The sequence below is a fragment of the Peromyscus californicus genome, unplaced genomic scaffold, assembly GCF_007827085.1.
Source record: "Peromyscus californicus insignis strain IS unplaced genomic scaffold, ASM782708v3 Scaffold_21__1_contigs__length_65335640, whole genome shotgun sequence".
Taxonomy (NCBI): Eukaryota; Metazoa; Chordata; class Mammalia; order Rodentia; family Cricetidae; genus Peromyscus; species Peromyscus californicus.
In genome coordinates this window covers 7,937,142-7,960,775 of record NW_026294514.1, presented here as the reverse complement: position 1 = coordinate 7,960,775, position 23,634 = coordinate 7,937,142, and the positions used below count along the sequence as shown (strand labels likewise).

The following is a 23,634-nucleotide window of genomic DNA, read 5'->3' as shown; positions in this document are numbered from 1 at the left end:
AATCTTTAAAGTGTATAAGAGGATTATTTCACAGCATTCCCCCCTTTTTGTCTAATTAAAAAGGAAGATTTTAACTTTAACACAGTAAAATTATATAAAACAAAAACAGTTACTAAGTAAGAATTACTGTAACATTAATCTATTTGCATTTGGCAAAGTTAGAGAAAATGCTTAATTATTTTTCTTATTTTGGTCAGTCTGAAGTTTTGTATCTAATTTATCTTTTATTATAACTAGAGAAAACTGTAACTATAAGTAACTGAGATTAGCAGTTGTTTTTTGGATTAAAGTACATTCAATAGTCTACCCTTTTTTCATCATAATAATCTATCCTTTTCCCCATCATTTCTATATCATATCCCCCTTTCTTCTTTAGAAGGAAATTGACTATGCCAAAAACAATTTATAACCAGCCCCCTAAACAAAGACAAACATCTATAACCTATTTTGAGGGAATGTGGGCATAGTTTTCTAGACTACTTCCTGTTGATTGGGAGCACTGGTAATCTTTTTGGGACCCTGAGAAAATTTAGGATAATTGTTAAGTCTTGGCTGTAGTATTCTGTGAGGTTTGATCATCTCAATCAGTAGCCTTGAAGCTGTTCTGGATGCTAGATCATCTTGGCCATCATTTTTATTGGTGTCTAGTTCCCTTGCTCTGAAAATATATAAACTCTTAAAGGTAACATACATATCTATATTAATACAAATACAAAGCTGTGCATTGCACACAAACCAGATAAAGATAATGTTTTGTTTTATGTTTGAGCAGGTAAAATATGTGTTACGTGTCTCGTAAGTTACTTTTGGTTTATTTTTTCATGCTTGTAGTCAGGATTTCAGGGGGTCTTCCTCAATCAAACCTGATTTTCCTTAACCCAGAATGAATCCGCAGCCTCTCATTTCCCGTGGAAATAAAAACACAACTTCTCCCCCAAAGTGACATATCTTTTGACTTAAAAGTTTGGAGTCAAGATACTTTTTCAGTGTATAGGTTGGTTTAATATAGCAGTTTCCATAATTCAAGGCCTCTTAGTAGTTAATATTGGTTCATTAACAGTCAAAAATATAACGACAACACATTGAAATATAGAATCCAGACTCTGTGTATTTTTCATCTTATGTGACTTAATCATATGTTTTATTACTCTATTACCTTTTTAAGGACTTTACGTGTTATTTTTAAATCTTTGATGTTTCTACCCTTTTTATTCTCTCTCAAGCCTATGTAATTTTAAAACACACTGTAACCCATTTAGAGGTTTTTGTTTGTTTGTTTGTCTGTCTGAATCTTTTTACTGTGAATCTTTAACCCTTTTTGTCTGTATGAGCAAAAGTCCTAAATCTGCTGTGCACTCTATGTTGTAGCTTGTGTGAGATGGTGGGATTCTGCCATGTTTCAGCTCAAGCTGCATTCCGCATCCCCTTGTATTGTGGTCCACATGAGAGACATGAACTATGAAGCTGCTCTTGGCTCCATTTTTGTGTATCTAGAACCCTTTCTTTTAAGCTTTTTCAGGCTACATGTGGATGTAAGCACCAGTTTCTGTCCCACCAGCAACTCCCAAATACCCAGTAGCCGCTTCCCAAATAATGACTGTTTAATATTACTTACAAATGCCTGGCTGGTAGCTCAGGCTTATTACTAACTAGATCTTACACTTTAACTCATAATTCTTATCTATGTTTAGCCACATGGCTTGGTACCTTTTCTCAAAATGGCATTCTCATCTTGCTTCCTCTGTGTCTGGCAACTCATTCTGCTCTCCTTCCCATCATCCTCAGTTTGTTTGGCTTTCCCACCTGATTTCCTGCCCAGCTACTGGCCAATCAGCATTTTATTAAACCAATTTGAGTGACAAATCTTTCAAGTGTATAAGAGGATTATTCCACAGCAAATCCTGGTGACTCAGTTGAGAGGAGCTCCCTCTGTAGACCAGATCTGCCCCTCTGTGGCCTGTGGCCTATCCTGCCTGCCAACCCCATTGCCTCTATAGAAGGACACCTGAGGGAAAATATTCATGGTGATTCAGGCCTCAGTGAACAGAGAAACTATTGTGACCCTAGTTTTAGGTTGAGACACTTTTCACCTTATGCTTTTGAAAACTAATTGCTTTCTAAAAGCTGTAATTGGTGTATGCATTGCTTTTTCTCAAGGTCAATTATTTGAACCAATTTATAAGGCATATGAGTTTCTATATGCTTAGCTCTATCGATCTGGTTCCTAAATTTAGTCCCTATTTAGTAGTTCATTTAAGTCATTTGGAAATTTAAAGTCATGTGAGTTCCTGGAGAGTCTACCCAGTCTATACTTTGTTAAACTGATTTGTTTTTTATATTTCTAGTAGTAGCCATAATCTGTTTATATTAAAGAGGTTAAAGTACAGTCTGCAGAGTTCATGGCTGACTTACAGAAAATCAGAACAGCTCACCTGTCACCCAGAGCAGGCTGGAGTTGAGGTTAGATAACAACACAGGCATGAGGCATAGCACTGCCTGGCACTGTGAGTACATGGCAAATGTAGCTGGTCACATTCTTATCTCTGCTCTACAGAGTATATTCAGTATATTGTTTGTGCATTGTTTCTCTGATACATTTGTGATGTTCTTATGAAGTTTCCACAAAGCAGATAAATCTGGGCATGGTGGTGCATGTCTGTAACCCTAGCACTTGAGAGTCTGAGGTAAGTCGTCTCAGAGTTCAGGGCCATCCTGAGCTTCAGACTAGCTTAGCTGGCATATTAAGACCCTGTGAAAAATAAGGCAATAGAGAAAAGCCAAATAAACAGAATGCATCAGGAATTGGTAAAAATCGATTCTGGTTGGAAAGGAAGGAATTGTCCGCAGAAAGGATTGCCTGAGAGGGATGTGGCGTTTCTTCAGCAGAGTCACTGTTTTTCTCCCATTGCTTTGCAGCGGAGATCAAAATCTGTTTCAAGTACTACCATGGCATCAGCGGAGCCCTGCGCGCCACAACCCCCTGTATTACTGTGAAGAACCCAGCTGTGATGGTGAGTTCCCCTCGTTGCTGGCTTCCTCCTGAAGCCCGTGAAGAGTTCTATTTTTGCCCGGGCAGCCCTGTCAGGGTCATGAGGAACAATGAAAAGGAAACACACGACGGTGTGGACACTGCTTTAGGAACGGAAATGTGTTACAAGGCTACCATGACTGCATCTGCGATACCAATCAGTGGAAAAACACTTGCAGCGTAGCAGTCCTGTGTATCAGCAGCTCTTCAAGGGAACATAGTGAACCACAGTGTTCTGTCGTGAAGGCTTTTGCACGTGGTTAGTAGGAAATGGTGATGCTGTATCTCGGATGGATTTACATGAATGCGGTGTGTAAAGGGGGAAAGGAACCCAGTTAAGCCATAGTCATTCTACCTGCCAGTCACCTCAAGGAGCTTTCACCTGAAGAGACTGTGTGATGGGAGTCATATAAGGGCAGTTTCCTCAGAGGTCTGAGTTTAAATCTCTCACAGAGTGCTGAGTGGGAATCTACTGTTTGGCAAAATATGGCCACTATGGGAGCCAACTTCTTCATCAAGCCCTCAAGTGAAGAAAGATAGCCATTTACTTTGAAAGAAAAATTCTCCATTTCTGGAATGGTAGTTCACTTTACTTTGGATTGCTTTTACAATTTTCTGACTTTTTTTCTCTTGGTAGATCAGCTTTAAAAATCTAAAGTTCTCATAATTGGACCGATGGTTTAGGAAGATTCCCAGACTCTGACATATGTGAATGCTTGTAGGTTTTTGTCATTAGTAAAAGTAAGATTGTAGCCAAGTTGTTGTGGCGCACACCTTTAATCCCAGCACTCAGAAGGCAGATCCTTGTGAGTTTGAGGCCAGTCTGGTCTGCAAAGGGAGTTCCAGGACAGCCACAGCTGTTACACAGAGAAACTCTGTCTTGAAAAACTAAAACGATTATACAAGTCTAGGAAAAAATTCAACTCTTATGACATAGAATCTTCACTGTGTGTGTGTGTGTGTGTGTGTGTGTGTGTGTGTGTGATGTTGCTATTTTGGAAATAGACAGAGGTCAGATTAAATCCCCCCAATTGAGGAAGTAATCTCTATAGATGACATTTTGGAATTGTCCAGCCTCGCTGTGTGCTGTTTTTGATAGTGCCTGAATCAGTCAGTCATTTCCTTTCATTCATTATTCTGACGTATTTCCAGTGGGTGTGTCTGCTGCATGCCAGGCCTCCTGCTGGGAATCAGATGGTAAGAAGAGCAAAGTTGTCACTGTCACTGCTGTAGTGAGGGGGTGTGGCATCGATCAGATCACTTAAGTGATCCTTGTATGAGGAGAGAAGTAGACCTGTACTAGCTTGTAGCAGTAGGACCTGTCATGACCAGGAATGCTCTGAGTGAGGGCGGCCTAGAAGACGCTGCTTAGGTGAGGAGGGAAAAAGAAAAAAAAAAAAAAAAACAGACAAGGGGAACGTGTGAAAAATGGTTAAAATTATGTTTGAGTCTCTATGATAGTAAACCTAGTATAGACTATAGGAAGAATAGCCTGCATTACTACGTAAGACTTTGGGGGTGTCACAGAAAGATTTACAACTGTTGACCACAAAATCTGCCGTGACAGTGTAACACTGGACTAGATTGTCTTCTCTTTCATATTGTAAAATGAAAAGTTACACACCTCGAAGATAAAGCTGTGTCTAATCAAACCTCTGAAAAACTCATTTTGAGTGAAATTAGACAATAAAAGTAAAGCCAACCCTTCCTGAATTCAGAGTCATTTTTGACTTGAGCAGTACTACAGTCCAGCTCTTCCTGAAGGCAGTGGGAATGTCTAGTCCACTGCCCACTGAATGCACTGCAATGACTTTCCAGTGAGACCACTCTGCCAAAGCCTGCAGTTTGGGAATAACTAATGTGCTTCAATATGACTTCAGAGCTTTGTGTAGACTACAGCGCTGCAATCAAGAGAGAATGTTTTGATTGAAAAACTCGCTAATGGACGTGGTGGTCAATAGATTTCTGAACAATCTGGAAGTACTTGGGTCTGTATTCTTGGGTCTAACCTCCTTTGGGGAGGTCAGTGCTATGCCGTGGTCCTCCGGCCATACAGCATGTGTTTAAATGTTGTAAGTGACAGCACTGATATTCACAGTGCTTGCTTGGTATGACTGTTCCATGCCAGATGCGAAGAATAGACCTGAGGAAGACAGCCGGGAGTCTCCCCAGGTCAGGAAATGGGCCGCTGTGCTAATCCTGTGATCTTTCCTACCTATCCTTTTGTGATGAATCAAGGATGAAAACCGCTGCCTCCTCTGTCATTTGTATGTTGACACGTTGACGTCATTGTCATTGTCAGAACACACCGTGAGATGTGTGTCAGAGCCTTGCAACGGGAAACCCTTCAGCTGCAGGGCGGGCTCTGGCACTGTGTTGTCTCAGTGCCTGGTTGACAGTGTCCCTCTGGGTTTTCCTGGAATGGATCTGTGGAGTGAGTCTATTTTAAACCTCCCTCTAATCACTGCTGCAGACATGCTTATTACGACGAATGGCCCTGTATTCCATGATAATGGTTGGCCTTCCGTGGCCTTATTGCAGTGTGAGATAAAGTTGTATTCTCTGAGTGTTATTTCAGTTGAACATTTTGCCAGAGAGGTGGCACTGTTTTTCTATGAGTTCTTCGATAATTGTTTTTAGATGAGTCTTACTACATGAACTACGTTTTTTTTACAATGAAAATTGCAGGTGTCTTCTCTTGTTCCTGTAGCTCCTGAAGATATTTTAATTAGTTTATGAGCCAGGTGTGGTAGTATATGCCTGTAATCTTAGCACTTGAGGAGGAGGCTGAAACAGCAAGATTGTGAATTGTCAACCTGGGCTGCATAGTAAGACAGTGTCTCAAAAGAAAGAGAGGGGAGAGAAGGAAAGGGGAGGAGAGGAGAGAATTCTAAATGAAGGCAGTCCATTAATCTCTTCAGCCACAAATACCTCAGCACAAGCAAGTGCCTGGTTAGACACAGATGTTCTGTTCCTGGATGGGCATGTCTTACTTATTAGACAATGTGTTCTACTCAAGGCACGGCCCTGTTTGGGGGACCCACGATCCTAGTGCAGTGGGGAGTGTAGGTTACTACTGTCTGTCCCAGGGGAAGTCTGTATCACCCGTCATAGTCTAGGTCCTGTGTGCTGGAAGCAGGATGAACAGTCACAGAGATCTGCTGTCTAGACAGTTTGCTGCTGCCTCCACCCCTGTGAATCTGGGAATTGTGAGTCAGAGGAATATAATCCATTGTCATAACTCACATTTTTGTTGAATGAATGCTCTATGATCATCAAGAGATTGGGATTACGGGGGCCGGGGAGGTACATAACTCCATCAGAAAAACCCTCGCCTTGTGAATGTGGGGACCTGAGATTGATCCTTAGAAAACACATAAAAAATGCTGGGTGTGATTGCATGCACTTGCAGTCCAATGCTGAGGAAGTAGACAGGCAGGTCCCTAGGGCTTGCTGACCAGCCAGCCTTAACCTACTTACTTGGTCAGTTTTAGGTTCATGAAAGTCCTTGTCTCCAAAGAAAAGGGGAAGAGCACCTGAGACAGTGACTGAGGCTGTTCTCTGGCCTTTCCATGCACACACCCGCGCACAGGAGAGTGAGGAGGAAGGAAGGGGAGGGAGAGAACAGAAAAGAAAAAGGTGTGATGGATAAAGAAAGGTCCTAATGCAAACTTATCAGGCAGTTGGTTGTCACACAATCTCGTCTAATTGTCACATAATCTTGTCCAAGGTGCAGAAGGTAGAAAGAAGACAGTAGAGTTGACATTGAACTTGACTTGGCTCAGTGATGGTCACATGTGACGCTGTGTGAGTTTTCCATGGGGAGTACAGCAGAGACAAGGAGGAATCAAAGACCGGAGACATCCCGCACCAGACGGAGGTTCAAGACAGAAAAGCAGAGTTTGTTCACACGTTGGTGCAGTTGGGGAAAAGAGACTGCTAAGTAGACATGACTCAATTCCAGACATGAAAAAGGAAAATGAGGATTTATACTCAAGAGGCAGAGTCAGTGGGCGAAAAATTATTAAGAGGGCCAAGAGGATGCGGTAATAACTCTTGATAAACTAACTTAAACATAATTTTTGCTGAAGGCAGGCCAGGTGGAACCTGGAGCCTGGTAAGGGATGAAGAGTTTGGTCCGGTATCAAGAGTGATGCCATAGTGAGGATAGGGATTCTCTCTCGATGAAGGAGAATTTTTATAATCTGTGAAGCTAGAGACAGAAGGCTAAGGTGAGGCCTGGTTGAGCTGAGGGCACACATGAGCTTGACTAAAGTTTGGTGAAGGAAGGAACCTTGGTAGGGTTTAATATGAAATTCTGCCTCAGTTCTGTCCCCTGGTAATGTGTACTTCGTTTACAGAGTACCACAGATTTCTTAGAAATCATAAATTATGTATTAATTGTATACAAATGGAGAGAAAGATCTAAATTTGATTTGTGGTCTATAAATTACTGCTTTTGTGTAAGATATAATTTACTCAAAAGTTTTTAGGGAAAAATGATTGTACAATAGCATTACACGGTCCGATCATTGCTAACTCCAATAGCCAAGTACCCACACTGCAATATGGCAGAAGCCTGGATATAGGTAGGGCACCTGTGTGGTCACTTAGAGATATGAGATAAGGGAGGGTGACTTGGTACATGTTAATGAATCTAACATAAGTCGAGAATTTATTCCCAGCTTTCTTATTAAATATGAGGAAATTTAGTGTTTAGTTTTAGTAGTAATATGAATATATTCCTCCAGGCATGGTGGTACATTCTAATAATCCCGACACTTGAGAGGCAAAAGCAAGAGGATCATGAGTTCAAAGCCAGTTTGGGCTGTGTAGAGATGGATGAGAATTACTAAGAAGGTGGGGGGTGTGATCACAAACCAACCTCCAAGAATTCTTGCTGAAGACAGGCCAGAATGGTAGATATCACCAGGGTGGGGGAGAGGGCACTGATGACAGTTGAGAAATTTGGTCGGTTATCAAAAGTGATCTCGTCTCAAGGGATGGGATTCTCTCTAAATGAAGCAGGCCAGCCTGAGCTGTATAACAAGACCCTGTCTTAAATATAACAGAAATACTGCTACCATCAGTGTCACCCACACATACGAACACACACCAGAGAGAGAGAGACAGACAGACAGACAGAGACAGCTGGCCTCAAACTGGTGATTTGAAGTCTCAATGGGGGTTGGAACTTCCAGATCAAAGCTGGAATGGCTACCCACTACAGTGATTCTCCTGCCTCATCCTCTTGAGTGCTGGGGTTATAGGAATGTATACCATAAATAACTGTATTCATACTAAGAGGGAAGATAGAACAAAGTAGGTTAGTTATATTAAGAAAGATTTCAAAGTTCATATTTTCTTTGAATGGAGTAAAGATTAACTTTAAATATGGACCTTTGGTCCTGTATTTTGTAATCTACATTTGCATATCTATTCTAAGATTTGAAATTTTGAAGACATGCACTACAATGCATTTTGATATAAAAATCACTGTGTGTCCAAACAGATGAGGGTCCCTGGACCATTCGATAGCATGATTCCCATATGAAATTTCACACACATTTTTCTTCTCAGATGGGAGCGGAAGGCATGGAAGGAGGTGCTTCCGGAAGTCTACATTCTCGGAAACTCGTCAGCTTCACGTTGTCAGGTATGTGTCTGAGTGTGGCCTACAGTCTGAGGATATGTAGTGTCAATATAGGCCACAGTCCATTCTTCGTAGTGTCACATGTGGCCTAGAAACTAGGTTATTTTGAGTTCTTTTGATCATACTTCTGGAAAGTCAAGTACATATCTTACCATGATAAAATTAGATGATTATTATGTTTAGAAAGTATTCTTTTTTACCAAGTTTCCTCATGGAAGGACCATGTGAGTATGGAAGGTTATTGAAAGCGTGTGTAAACTGCTAAATAACTCTGCCAAGGGAGCTTTGGTGATTTTTAAACAATCTGTGCTTACTTTCCGCTAGAGAAAGAAAAAGTTGTGAAGGCCTGAAGTAAAAACATGAAAGGCATACTTCTTTCTGTGAGGATTGCACATGAAGCAGACAGATAGCTGTTTTCATGAAATTAAAAAATATAATAAGTAAAAAGATAATGGTTTCCTGTTAAAACATCCCACCTGCTTGCATGTAAACCATCCAGTTACAACACTGTTCTCAGGCTATGAGTTTTGTTTGTATTGCAGTTTGAGAAGCTGACAGAGCTGAAACTAGCATTAAAATAATTGGGGCTTGCTACCAAGGGGAAGATGTTTTGATAAAGCATCAGTTTACACAAATTGACATTTTTTAAACAAAAAGAATATATGTGCATGGATGTGTGCACTGGGCTGCAGCGTAAAAAGGTGAAATTTATTTTGTATGCAGAGCACTGTGCTTGGAAAATGTCCATCCGACCACAGCACTGTCAAAAGATATTTGAAAGCCAGCGACCTTGCAAGAATGCATTGGCAGTTATGAAACCGAGAATGCTCTATGGGAGCCGGTGCTTGAACTGGAGTTTTCCAATAGACAGCTGGATGATAGTTTATACAAGGTCTAAAGTTTACCTGGCTCTGTAAAAAAAGTAAATAAATAAAAATCGGAAGGTCTGAGATTTAACTGAGATTCTGTTTTCTCTGCTTAAATATGGTGACTGAGCATCGGCATCTAAACGCTGATCCTTGGTATCAGCCACAAACCCTAACCGTCAGGTCAGACCAGGCTGTGCACGTCCACTCACTGCTGGCCACGGTCTTCTTTTTGTTTAGTTCTGTGTCGTCCTTTTCGCTTCCTGTGGGGCTGTACATTTGAGGGCCTCCTTCCCTTCCTTCCACTTCCTGGTGAATCTCAGAAGTTGTAACCTGGTGGCTTATGATTCAAATCGGGCCAATAAATATGGTTTGTTTGGGGATCTTGGGGACTTTAAATACTTTTCAATACTTCAAAGCCCCATTGTCGCTGGGCCGTGGTGGCACACACCTTTAATCCCAGCACTCAGGAGGCAGAGGCAGGTGGATCTCTGTGAGTTCAAGGCCAGCCTGGTCTACAGAGTGAGATCCAGAACAGGCACCAAAATGACATAGAGAAACCCTGTCTCGAAAAAATAAAAACAAAACAAAACAAAACAAAAAAGCCCCATTGTCTGTTTTAGCATTTGCCTGCACACTGCTTCCTGTTGATGATTGACAGCTCGTGCTTCAGACCTGGGAAGTTGTCAGGAGTTACAGACACTGAAGCCTGTGGTGACAATAGGGAGCAGTTAGCCACCCCCACGATGGTGGCTATACTCTTATCGATTCTGTAGGTTAGCGCTGTTGAACTATGTGTTTGGTTGATGTATATCACTTTAAACATGGCAGTCACACATTGATTTTGACTTCAGAGGCAATGCTGTTAACTCACTGTAGGCGAATTTCTATCTGTAAAGTAAAATCCCAGGCCATCTTCCTGAAAATAAGAAACAAGCTCTCGGCGGACATCCGCGAATCCATCTTGAAATACTTCTGTCACATTCCACCTCTGTTCACACGGAAGCTGGCTGCCTTAGATGTGTTTGTCTTTTAGATAGACATTTGCCGAGAGTACAGAGACGTGTAAAATCATGGGAGGGGAATGGATTCTATAAGGTTGATTCTAAAACAACTAATATCATTGTGGACTGATAGTAGGTGATTCTAAAACAACTAATATCATTGTGGACTGATAGTAGGTTGACAGACCAGGATGGCTGCCTGCAAAGTTGCTCTGCCTGATTATCGAAGGATACGTAAGGGCCCAGAGACTTGAACTCTACAGCCTCAGCAAAAACTGCCTTGATTAGTGTTTTAAATCTTATCCAAATAGGGCTGAAGCCAGGGTATTTTAGCACGTGCTTTGAGTTCTTCTTTGGTCTGCTGCGTGATGTGGCTGTGTGTGAACAGTGAAACAAAGGAAAATAAAGAGAAACAAGAACAGAGATAAGATGAGTAAAAAGGGAGCCCAGTCAACAGCTTACAGATAATTGGCAGTTTATCACCTGTGTTAATGAAGATGCATTCATCTCTGCAGCGTCTCGCTGTGGAAGAGTTGGCATCAGGGTTATCTGATGTTGACATCCTTTATCACAGTGACAGCAATCTGCTGGTGGAATGCTTTTGTGTTCAAAGGAGTGCTTGTCTGTGAATGAATTGGTTCTGTCAGACTTTGTAGCAGGTATTTATTTCTATCCACGTCACTCTGCATCTACTTCAAGGAAATCCCCTGCTTGGAAGTAAACTTCATATCTAGAGGCTATCAATCTGTCTTGAGTCTGAGGCAGGAATACTCAAGAAGGGAAAGAAAATGAGTGTGTTAGCTGCGTTTTCTCCTCGAGGCTGCTTTACACCAACAGAGAAAACATGCAGTTGGTGAACAGCCGAATGAAAATCTGCATTTAGTAATGACTGCATAGTCGATGAGCACAGTCTATGAAGTGTCAACAGTGGGATCCTGGGATAATGACAGCAGCTTCTCAGAGTGTCTGACTCATCCCCTACTTATCCCTTCCCTCTCCTGTTGATTTCTAGGTCAGCAATCAATCTATATCTCATGCAGCCTTGCTAACATGAGGCCTTGCTGTTGACTGGCTCCATATTTGCTGACATATTACCCTGTCTCTTCCGAGACTGACTGTCATTACAGCCCCGGTCTGTCTTCATCACATGTATCTAGGCCATGAGTTCTTATGGACCAGGCCATCTTTCCCAGAGAGTGAGCTCTGCGAATACATAAAACCCAAGGCCTAGGTGACCCCTATTGACCTCCTCTAATTCGGAGCCATGACACAGCATCTCTTTCCCTGCTGATCCAGCCAAGGCAAGGGTCTCTCTGTGCATAATCGCTCTCTAAGCTGGAGTATTCAAGACCTCCATATTGATCTGAATCGTATAAAAATGCAGTCTCTTCCACAGCTTTCAAGATGGTTTAGCCTCCAGAGTTCCATTAATCCTACTGCTTAATTAATACCACAACAGCCTCAGAAAGGTGTTGTGGGCCCAGCTAAGCCAGCTTTAGTTCTAGACATTTGTGTGCCTGTTAGCCTGACAATTTTTTTTTTTTTTTTTTTGGTTTTTCGAGACAGGGTTTCTCTGTGTAGCTTTGCGCCTTTCCTGGAACTCACTTGGTAGCCCAGGCTGGCCTCGAACTCACAGAGATCCGCCGGCCTCTGCCTCCCGAGTGCTGGGATTAAAGGCGTGCGCCACCACCGCCCGGCTAGCCTGACAATTTAAATGTCTCCTCGCTGAGCAGACTTCAGCTAAGACTTTTAGCAGCTCATCTCATGTAAAACATATTGTAAAAATAAGGTAAGTTATAAGTTATATTCACTGAATATTTAAATTACTTTATAGGTTATGGAAAAATTAACTGAAGAATTATTTAAAATAATTGCATTCACATATTGGACTCCTTATAAAATATGTATGACATTTAAGATGTAATACAAATGAATGTGTGCTTTAAATTTTGATCTCAAGTTAAACTTGGTTCAAACTTATACATACATACATGCATACATATAGATATATAGTATAGATATATGTAATTTTATGTATGTGGGGTTTTTTTATGAAAGGACATATTTGTGGAGATTGATTATTGAGATTTTCTATACAGAGGTTGTCTTACATTCTGGCTGACCAACCACACTGCACCATGAAAAAGATGATGAGGACCCACAGGCATATGGCCTGAAAGAGTTCCAGGTGTAGGGGCATGAGGTAATGAAAAGGGGCTGGCTTTAATTTGGCCACCTTGGAGATTGCCCCAGCTGGAATTCCTTCCATGACCTGCTTGTCATTCTCTATGTGCGCACAGTGGGACTAAATGCTCTGTGTGACTGGCCCCTTTCCGGTTAGAGCGTTGGAGTAGTTAAGGACGCCCGAGTCTTGTGCTAACTGGGATGTCTGGATCCCCCCTCCTCTCTTCTGTACCTTCCTCACCTACTGCCTTTCCTCTCTCCCACTCCCCCCTCTCCTCCCCTCTCTCTCTTTCTTTAAAGATCTCAGGGCAGTTGGGCTCAAGAAAGGGATGTTCTTCAATCCTGACCCTTATCTTAAGATGTCCATTCAGCCAGGGAAGAAGAGCAGTTTCCCTACGTGTGCCCACCACGGCCAGGAGAGAAGGTCTACTATCATCAGCAACACCACCAATCCCATTTGGCACAGAGAGGTAAGAAGGGGGCGGGGCGGGGTGGCTTCTGCTTGACAGTTCTTCACAGGCACATTTGTCTTTTCTCTCTGAACGCTGTGCGGGGCCTTGGGTTGTTAATGGGTGTGGGCAAGATGGCTCCAGTGTTGAGTGTTGTTGTCTCGAAGCTGTGTATGAGCTGTTTCCTTCCTGTTAGAGCCAGGTAAGTGGTAAGATGGGTGAAGTAAGTGGTCACTTCTAGGGTACAAATTTAATGGAATGCTAAAGGCTTAGTAATCAAAATAAATATCTTAATATTTTTTAAAACTGAAAATTAATGCAAAAAGTTCACGAGGAACAAAATATTGGAAGGTTTCCGCAAGAACAGGAGAATTAAAATGTTACCTTGCAGAGTCACAGCAGAGCCTGAGTTGAAGGCGGAAAGGCTGGTTTATATTTAAATTTTTTATCTTTTGCTCTAGCATATAGTCAGTCCAAATTAAAGGAGTTTCTCTCCATGGGCTTTAGCAAATGTTTTTATGAACTTTCAGATTTTTGCTGGATGAGCCATCCAGGAAGTCAGCATCCCTGTGAAAGCAGATAATGTTGATGGTCCTGTAGAGTTCCTCACAGCTTCATTAGCCTACCATCCAGCACAGAAAGACACGTCCCCTGAACAGCCCTGTGGCTTTTTTGAATAGCAGAGAGTGTTGCTTGCATTTTTTTTATACCTGTTCTAAGACAACATGGTATTATAATGGCAAAAGTCACAGCACCTTATCTTCTATGTCTTGAAGCCTAGAAAATATAAGATATTTTTCAGTGTGAGCTGTAGAAAGCCCATAGTAGATACAAAAACAAAACAAACCATAGTGCTCTGTGTGAGGAAGGAGTCTGGTGGAAGAGCCACCTCAGCTCCCCTCCCTATCTCTTTCTCTGGATCCGCCCCCTTAAGAGTCGGCCAAACACAACTCCTCCCCCAGAGAGGCTCAGGATGACTCCCACAGGGAATATATAAACGGCATCTCAGAAAACATACTCCTGGGTCTCATCCCCTTCTCTCTGTGGAGCTGGGGAATTACCCGAGAGTGCTTTACCCATTAAACCTGGGCTTTTCCTGATTCAGTCTGATTCGGTTTGCTGCAATGGCGGAGAGGCCTTCAGGAGGCCTAAAACTTATCACTCTGTAGCACAAATCTTAATTGGTCTTAATAATAAAAACCCGGAGTCAGATATTAGGGGGTGAAAGCCGAAAGATCAGAGAAGCAGAGCAGCCAGTCACTAGAGTTCTTACCTCTACCAAATCTTCAGACTGAAAGAGACTGAGTTCCTGTCTCCTTGCCTTATATTCCTCTCTTTGCTCAACCATATCACTTCCTGTCTCCACCTCTCTAGTGTTGGGATTAAAGGCATGAGATCCCAAGTGCTGGTATCAAAGGTGTGTGCCTCCACCGCCTGGCTCTGTTTCTCTCTTAGACTGGATCAATCTTGTGTAACCCAGGGTGGCCTTGAACTCCTGATCTTCCTGCTTCCTCCTCCCAAGTGCTGAGATTAAAGGTGTGTGCCACCACTGTCTGGCCTCTATGGTTAACTAGTGGCTAGCTCTGCCCTCTGATCTCCAGGCAAGCTTTATTTGTTAGAGCGCAAACAAAATGTCACAACACTCTTTTCCTCTTTCTTGTCTGTCTTTTTACACTGCCCAGCACAGAGCCAGGGCTGCCACACATGCTAGCCAAGCACTCTACACTGACTACATAACAGCCCGCCCAGCACTGTGCATTTACACACTTCTTGACCTGATGGAGTAGCTGAGATTATGATCTAACCATCTCTACCTGTGGTGATCAATATACTCAGCTTCAAGTATTAATGTGACTACCTACTCAGATGCTTACGTGGAGCCTTCTTATTCTCAGCAAGTGCTGTTTTCCATTAAGCAGACGAGCAAATTCCTCTGCCCTCTGGAGAACTCTAATTATTATACTAAATAGACTAGTGATGCCTAAATGTCAAACAGGCTAGTAGTACTGTTCACATGGCTGGAGTTGCATGGACACCGTCAAGGAAAAGTACAGTGATTCACACTCACTTCCTGCCTCCATCATTTACTAAGGTCAAATTTTTAAATAAAAACAGAATCAGTATTACTGATTTTTCCTTCTACTCTGGTAAAGTGTTGTATGCATAATTTAATATTTGATAGTATCTCCTGTGACTGCTGAATCAAGAAAATGGATGAAAAGTGGCTCATTGGATGAAAAGACGTCTGCTGTCATTCAGATCTTAAACTTTTGTTTTAAGAATCATGAATTTCCGTAGTTTTATGTGAGTACAGGATTGACAGAAGCTGGTAATGTGGACTCTGCTTGTCATTAGAGTTTCAGGAATAGCACTTTCTGTCGATAAAATGATAAAATGTTCCATTTGTCTTCTAAGCCAACGTGGTGCTTGTTTTTGGTTTCAGAAATACTCCTTTTTTGCACTTTTAACTGATGTCTTAGAAATCGAAATTAAAGACAAATTTGCCAAGAGCCGCCCTATCATCAAGCGTTTCCTGGGGAAGCTAACCATTCCGGTGCAGAGGCTGCTGGAGCGGCAAGCCATCGGGTAACCAGCTCTCACTTTGGGGGACCTTGAGATCAATTGAGGCCGAGGCAGCGGAAGTGGTGCTTGGCGGTCCTGGCGTGTGTCTTGCTGATGAGAAGTGAGATGTGTCTCTTTAAAAAATAAAAGTGCACTTATGCTCAGTAGAGTGCACTGGACCCAGATACCCCGTTTTAATGATACACTTTCTTGTGGTATCAATCCCCTTTCCAAGATTCACCTAGATAGCAATCAGTGACAAATCTTAAGAGTGTTCAGTTCGTTTGGGGGCATGTTGAAATCTTGCTATAATACCCTTACATGAGCATCATGTTTCCTTCATCTTATCCTGCTGAATTCAATCCACAGAGCCTACCTTTATTCCTGAAACACAAAAACAAACTTACGTGGGGACTTAATTTTAGTTTTTCATTCCTGTGAGCTGTCTATAGGTTGTGAGTAAAGAAATACAACACAACCGCATCCATTGTTATGTATGTATTTTTATGTCATACGTACTAGCAAATTTCATACTACAAGTACCCTGGGATAGCTCAGTGAGAACAATTTGTGTGTCTTTTTTCAGTGCAGGGAAACCTTTTGAATATACAGTAGTGGCAACAGCAAGAGTAATTAGTGTGAGTGCCATCCTTGCAGTAGTGGTGAGGGTGACCCCATGAGATGCTGAGTTCACACTCGGTCAGCAGTTAGACGAGTACATGGATTTGCCGATGCAGCCTCAGTAACTCCAAGAGGTAGATGATGTGATGTCAACCATATCAGAGATGAGGCATCTGAGGCTGGCAGGCCAGTCGTGGGGCTGAGGTTTGAGCTCGGTCTTTCTGCTCGAGACCCTCTGTTCTCGGAAACATCTTGAGTACCAGTTTGAATTGTTTCCAATCGTAGAAAGCCAACCCCACACCTTCACTACGGTTTTCTTGGGTTTTAGTTTCCTTATCTGAAAATAACTGTCCAGATTACACATTCCCACTAGTCCTTTAAACAGAAAACACATAGGTTCTAATGAATTTTCCTTCTCCTGACTTGAAGATGTGAATGTTGTGGTTGGACAGACTGCACAAAGTAAAGAGATAATACGAAATTCTAGAGGCTTGTTTATCTGATAAAAGCTGAGAAATGACAGTTATATATTATTTTTAAGGAAAATAATTATAGCTTCTAGAAGATATGTTTTGAGAGCTTTTGAAATTATTTTAGCATGTATCAACAGTGAAAGATTATGGTGAGGATTGACTACAATAAATCTAATACCTTTCCCATTTGATTTATATTAATTATAATCATCCAATTCATGTAATATATGTGTATCAGTTTTGTATACTTACAGCAAGAATGATGAAGAAAGAGCAAAATCTTGTTAGTACTCAAACTGCCATTAACTCTCTACTATTTGAGTTGATCTTCTAAAGAGCTGGGCACCCACAGGAACACAGCCCCAGTCCCGTGTTTAGTGAAAGAAAGTCTAAAATACATTCATAAATGATCAGAACTGAGATGTTTCTCTATGAGTGGGTTAAAAGCATTGCCATCATACCAGATACTGGCATATGTTAATATTTCTGACCTGATTATTTTTTTCTATCTAGTTGATTAGTTATATGTTTGGTGAACCGTGGCTATCTGAAATAGTTGAAAATGTCCAAGGTAGTACTGTATGGGATAAGCCACACTCCCTAATCTATTTTTGAAGCATCTGTTTAGATGTAACATTGTTCATGGCAAGGCTGGATTTCTTCCTGAAAGACATGTCATGGTCCCATGTTTAGCAGTTTCCCTGATCAGTAGAAAATGCCTCAGGCATCTAAGGAAATTCTTTATTGTTCATTTTTTATAATAGTAATGTATAGCATATTCTTCATAATGATATATCACAGCAGGAAGCAGCTTGAGCCCGAGTAGGACTGGACAAGCCCAGGAGGAGGACCAAGCCCCCAGACTGGCACTCCATACAGTAGCACACTCTTCCCAGAGGATCTGAGGCATAGGGAGCTTTTCCGAGCTTTGATGTGGAATAGATGAACTGAGGACTTTTCTAAGTTAAAATTCTTCCAAGTAAAGGTTCTCGTTTGGCAGTCGGTTATTATGTATACAGTCAGTGCCTAATAAATGTCAAGAGCTATGTTGAGTATTAGAGATGAGACAGTCACGGAAACAGTTGGGCACAGCCCTTTCCCTACAGCTCTTACAAAGCTCTCATTCTCCTCCTTAACCGTTGCTTTCGTGAGTCTTCCATCAACAGCGTCATTGTTTGCGGGGAGAAGAAGGGAGGAGCCCTCAGTCTCTTTTAACAAGGAAATGGTGGCTTTATTAGAACACTGGGTGTCAGGAGAGATGAAACGCCAAGAAGCAGAGACAGGGCCATAGGAATTGTTCCCGGGCACACACATGAGTGTGCAAGCACCTCCGTGTGTGCTCTCTAAATGCTGGGAACACAGGAATACAGCTGTGAGGAGCCGAAAGAGGCACCCCTCCCTGCCTTTATGCTGATCATGGCTGTCATGCAGTTCTATCCAACATTCCAGTGTGATACATGTTTCAACTCCCAGTCCAGCGAGAGAGTATTGACAGCTGTATCATGGTCAGGTATACCGCAAGTAAGAATGGCAGTGTGAGGAACTCCACCAAAAAAACAGCCTGGAATCACAGACTGTGTAAGATGAGCTCGTGCTTTAGAGGCTGCCTGGCGGGGGCGTCTGCAGCAGGATGATACATGTCTCATCCCAGGTCTGCCATCCATGTCTTCCTCTAGAAAGCAGGGTTGATGCTCCCTACCAAGTGGCCAGGGGAGTAAAGAACAGTATATCCCTAGTGTCCTCAGCAACATGTGCATGTCGCTCAGTAAACACTCCATAGGAGGAAGCAAAACATGGATAGTATCAATCTAGGACAAAAATCATGTCGTCAAAAAAAGAAACGTCTAAGAACTGGACTATTAATTCAGGTGAATTACCAATTGGTAAATTGCGATTTTATATATATATACTTAAGAGTGTGTTCACAAAACAAAGCTGCATAGGTTGCTGCTCCAAAGCTAACCAGAGGCTCTGAACTGTACAGTGGTGCAGACGCGTCCCTTTCAAAAACAGCCAGTAGAGGGCAGTGTGAGAGCAGAAATAGTGTGGTTTCATTAGCCTTTTGGTTGCTTTCTGTAATTAGCAAATCATGTGACTAGAGTTGCTTGCATTTGAATCTGGGAAATAGATGCGGACTTGAAATAGCTGGATGATTCCATCTTTGGGAAAGCCAGTAGCCTAAGACTAGCACTGAGACAGGCCAGAAAATGAGCAGTCCCCTTGTGGTCCCCTCTAGCACCAGACATGGGGTGTGGTCCTCTCCCTCACTACAGAACACCTTGTTAGGACCTGGGACTCAGTGGTAGGCCAGGCTCCCCGAGAATGGGAGCCAGCAGCCCCATCTTGTAGGTGAGGGGGGTGAGGTCAGCCCCCGCTCCTTCTCACACAGTTGGGGCTGCCGCCTGGGAGTGGCCGAGTTTTGTGTTTTCTCTCTCTCTCCTTGAATGTGTCCTATAGCAAGACTTCCTTTTGTCCCCGGGTCACTTGTGCAAATGGGTCATATAACACACCGGGTCACATTGTGCCTGGGCCTGTATTTACTTAAAATTCTGAAAGTTCCGAGGGCGGTCCGTGGGACGTGGGGTGGCCTGTGGGAAGAAGGTGGAGGTACAGTCGGGATGAAGGGCCGTTTCTCCTCCTACAGTGATCAAATGCTCAGCTATAACCTCGGCAGAAGGCTCCCAGCTGACCACGTGAGTGGCTACCTCCAGTTTAAAGTAGAAGTCACATCTTCCGTCCACGAAGGTGAGATATCTGTGTGAACACGTAAGCACGTGATAAATTTGCTTGGTTGATAGTTAGCATTTAAGCAGGATTGTTTTGTGTCCAGGGCTAAAAATGAAATGGCTTTCCAAGCACTTAGGAAAATCTGTTTAGCAAAGACTGCTCCAAGTTTTATGCTTGCGTCTGAAGCTAGGCTGAAGTTTCTGGCAAGCGGGCGTACCTTCACCTCCTGTACCAAGCTTTGCACAGGATACTCATTTAGCGAGGGGTGGTGAACCTTAGCAGCTGGTGATGATGCCCTCAGGGTCATGCGGGATGACGGAACTCAGCAACCTGGTTAGTTTCAGGACAGTAGATCTTTATATCTCCTTCCTCCTGCTCACAAGTGCTACTTTCTCACTCAGATGCATCTCCGGAGGCTGTTGGCACCATTCTCGGGGTCAGCACTGTTAACGGAGACCTGGGCAGCCCTTCTGATGATGAGGACATGCCAGGGAGCCATCATGACAGTACTGTTTGTGCTAATGGGCCAGTGTCCGAGGACAGTGCTGCTGACGGGACCCCCAAGCACTCTTTCAGGACTAGCTCTACTCTGGAGATTGACACAGAGGACTTAATCTCTACTTCCTCAAGAACCTCACCTCCCAGAGGCCGCCAGGATTCGCTCAACGATTACTTGGATGCTATTGAACACAATGGCCCCTCCAGGCCAGGGGCAGCCACCCCCTCTGAGCGGTCCATAGGAGCCTCTCCCAAACTGAGGAGTAGTTTTCCCACTGACACCAGACTCAATGCGATGCTTCATATAGACTCGGATGAAGAGGACCACGAGTTCCAGCAAGACCTAGGCTACCCGTCTTCCTTGGAGGAGGAAGGAGGCTTGATCATGTTCAGCAGGGCATCCAGAAGTGACGCTGGGAGCCTGGCATCTCAGACCAAGCCAGAGGACGACAACCCCATTGAGAATGAGGATGCCTCTGTGCATGAAGCTGCTTCCTTAGAAGAGAGGCCCGAGAACCTTCCAGAGGTTGCAGACAGCTCCTTGCCCGCAAGTGCAGCCCCTGAGGACAATGAAGCCAGCCTAGAGCCCCATCCCAGTGCTGACCAGGGCAGCACTGAATTCTCAGGCTCTCAAGAGGCCGATCAGCCCACCAGTGGTGCAGACACAGGAGGAGCCTCTGATACATCTGGAGGGAGCCGCAGAGCTGCCAGTGAGACCGAGTCCCTGGACCAGGGATCTGAACCTTCCCAGGTGTCCTCTGAGACCGAACCCAGTGACCCTGCCAGGACAGAGAGTGTGAGTGAGGCCAGCACCAGACCCGAGGGAGAGAGTGACCTGGAAGGAGCTGACAGCTCATGCAATGACAGCGTAACCACGCAGCTGTCCTCGGTGGAGACACGGTGCTCATCTCTGGAGAGTGCGCGATATCCAGAAACCCCAGCCTTTTCTTCTCAAGAGGAGGAAGATGGGGCCTGTGCAGCTGCTGAGCCCACCAGCAGCGGCCCTACCGAGGGGTCGCAGGAGTCCATTTGCACTCCAGGCTCTTTACCTGCTGTGCAGGTGCCCAGTAGGGAAGAGGAAGGGCCAGGGGCTGAAGCTGCTGCTTTATCTGAGCAGGGGGAGCTGGGGGAGGTCTGGCAGAGGAGGGGGAGTCTGGAGGGAGCTGCTGCTGCTCCTGCTGCTGCTGACACCGAGAGCCAGCCCCAGGAAGATGGGGATGCTGGGGACACCCAAGGTGCCTGCGAAGGGGCCACTGCCCAGGAGGAGGGCGCCACTGGAGGTAGGATATAGAAGACAGCATGACTCTCGGCTTAAGCATGACTGCTCAAAAAGAAGGATTACGGTTTCCCTCCATGTAAATTATAATGCAGCTTGCATGTGTCTGTGAAGAGAGAGGTGAGTTCCTCACCTGGAGTTCACCAAGTAGCAAAAGGATTGGGAAGGGGAAGAGATGGAAACAGATGTCCTTCTCGTGCATCTGGTCTACCAGTCCAGATCTGGAGAGGCTGGCCCGAGAGGCTTAATCGTTTACCATTCACAGAGCTGGGAAGGAAGATGGCATGGTTTCCATGCCCAACGGCCTGGGGCCTGGGTTCCAATTCAGTCTTTTTTAAAACACGGATCATCTGTTGCTGCCGTAAGAGGCCTGGCAAACAGCAGACCTCAATCTTAAGATGCAAAAATGAGTCACAGCCTTATTGTAATATGTAGGGGTTATCAGGAGCACCTCTTTCTTAAAGCTCTGGGACAGACAGTTAGTGTGGGCTTTGAATGAAAACTTTGTCCAAGACATGTCGGCTGCGTTAAGCGAGCGTCCTGATGCGTGGAGACGGAGGACAGGAGGAAAGAAGTTCAAGTTGCAGGTTCAGACCTAAAATTGGCCCCGAATCTCAGTGAACGTGGCTCCCAGGAATGGTTTATTCCAAATGTTCTAGAGAAAAGCAGTAAAAAGAGAAAGGGCAGTTTTATGTGCCTGGATAACAAAGGCTTAATTAAATAGGAATTACTCCTTTTCTTCTGGAGTGGGGATTGATGCTAGAGCCTTGAGTTGACCTGCTAGGCAAGTATTGTATGACTGAGGTCCATCCCAGCCCTAGGAATTGTTTTCTGATTAAGTTATCATTTTCCTTCCCTTGGACCCCTCTTTTGCTTTTCATTAACCTGTGGTCACTTTGTGACCCTAAGGTAATTAGTGCATGAGCAAGTTAGAGGCAGTGAGGGGCAATGAAAGATGCATGCTGGGACATTTCTCTTGGATCACCTCTTCTGAGCTCCTAATCCATGTGGGAAATGAGATAAAAGAGAGCATAGGGCATAGCCCTGCCTGGGACTGATGTTTGATTTGTAATTCTCCTTTGTCGGTCTACTGAGTCCTGGGATTGCATATGTAATCCCAGTACATCTGTCGTAGAGGTGTGTTTTTGTTGTGAGTGTGTGTGTGTGTGTGTGTGTGTGTGTGTGTGTGTGTGTGTGTACACGCACGCGCGCACACATGTGTGCGTATAGAGAGGCACCTGTTTTGACACGAAAGGGGAAGCAATCCCCGAGTAACTTGGGTAACTTTTACCTTGAATCCTAGGTTCCCAGGCCAATGGCCACCAGCCCTTGCGGTCACTACCTTCAGTGCGGCAGGACGTCAGCCGGTACCAGAGGGTGGACGAGGCTCTCCCACCAAGTGAGCAGCTGTTAGCTAAACCTACCCTCCTGGCGGTGCACAGGGGTAACAGGCAGCTCCATTCCATGGGTCCTAGAGAAGGAAGTGTCTGGGAGATGACCAAGGGGCTGTAATCCGGGATGCTCTGCATGGTCACTCCTCTCTGGTACTAGTCCGAATGCAAGGGCAGCTAGGAAGAGCTGTGCTGCCTGTGGAGTAAATGCCATAACTGGGAAAGTAGATCCACATATTTCAGGCACTAGTCGCATAAGAGAATCTCTTCAACTATTCTTCACGGCAGCATGGTTTTCATTCAGGGAGTAGGCAAGTCTAAGAGTCAGAAGGACCTCACCCTGTAATGGACTGGCTTTTCGTCTCTTCCATCTGTTTAAACTATTAAGCACAGGGATCTTAGTTTTTTTTTTTTTCCTTAAGGATATACAGGACATGTTATTAATTTCAGAAATCAGCCCACAGTTTTGGGGGAGGATATAACCACTATTTAAGGATTCAAAGGGTGTTTCATTCTTTTCCTCCCGGAAGACACTGAGCACTTTAATAGACCGTTGAGGACTAGGGGTGTGGGGGAAATGATTCACAGCCTGAGTGACACTAACCCACTCATAATCAGCATGGAAGATGAAGTCTGTTTAAATCTCTGGAGTCCCTGAGCAGTATATGGAGAGCAGCGCACTGTGGTGGTTGAGCATGGGGCTCTGTAGATGAGCTGTTGGAGAAGCAGCTGGAGAGAGGCCCTGGTGAGGTGCTGTTTTCCTTGTTCTTCACCCTCTTCTCGCCTCTCTCCTCACCTGTCCTGTCACGTGGGGGACTTCATATACCTTACATAACGGGCTGTAAAGAGAAAGCAGCACGCAGTTCCGGTGCTGAAATACTCACTGGCGAGGTTTGGAGGGA

At 44.0% G+C, this 23,634-nt stretch overlaps 1 protein-coding gene across 6 annotated transcripts in view; it reads left to right on the top strand.

Moving 5' to 3' along the window:
- The window catches only part of Hecw2 (HECT, C2 and WW domain containing E3 ubiquitin protein ligase 2), a 355,297-nt gene that overhangs the window by 221,338 nt on the left and 110,325 nt on the right, over window positions 1-23,634 (top strand). For all 6 annotated transcript variants that reach the window (XM_052749448.1, XM_052749450.1, XM_052749449.1 and 3 more), the window contains 7 exons: window positions 2,917-3,011; window positions 8,609-8,684; window positions 13,036-13,205; window positions 15,628-15,770; window positions 19,485-19,585; window positions 19,969-21,345; window positions 22,645-22,740. In XM_052749448.1, the coding sequence (XP_052605408.1) occupies window positions 2,917-3,011; window positions 8,609-8,684; window positions 13,036-13,205; window positions 15,628-15,770; window positions 19,485-19,585; window positions 19,969-21,345; window positions 22,645-22,740 (2,058 nt within the window). The remainder of the gene's footprint in view (window positions 1-2,916; window positions 3,012-8,608; window positions 8,685-13,035; window positions 13,206-15,627; window positions 15,771-19,484; window positions 19,586-19,968; window positions 21,346-22,644; window positions 22,741-23,634) is intronic.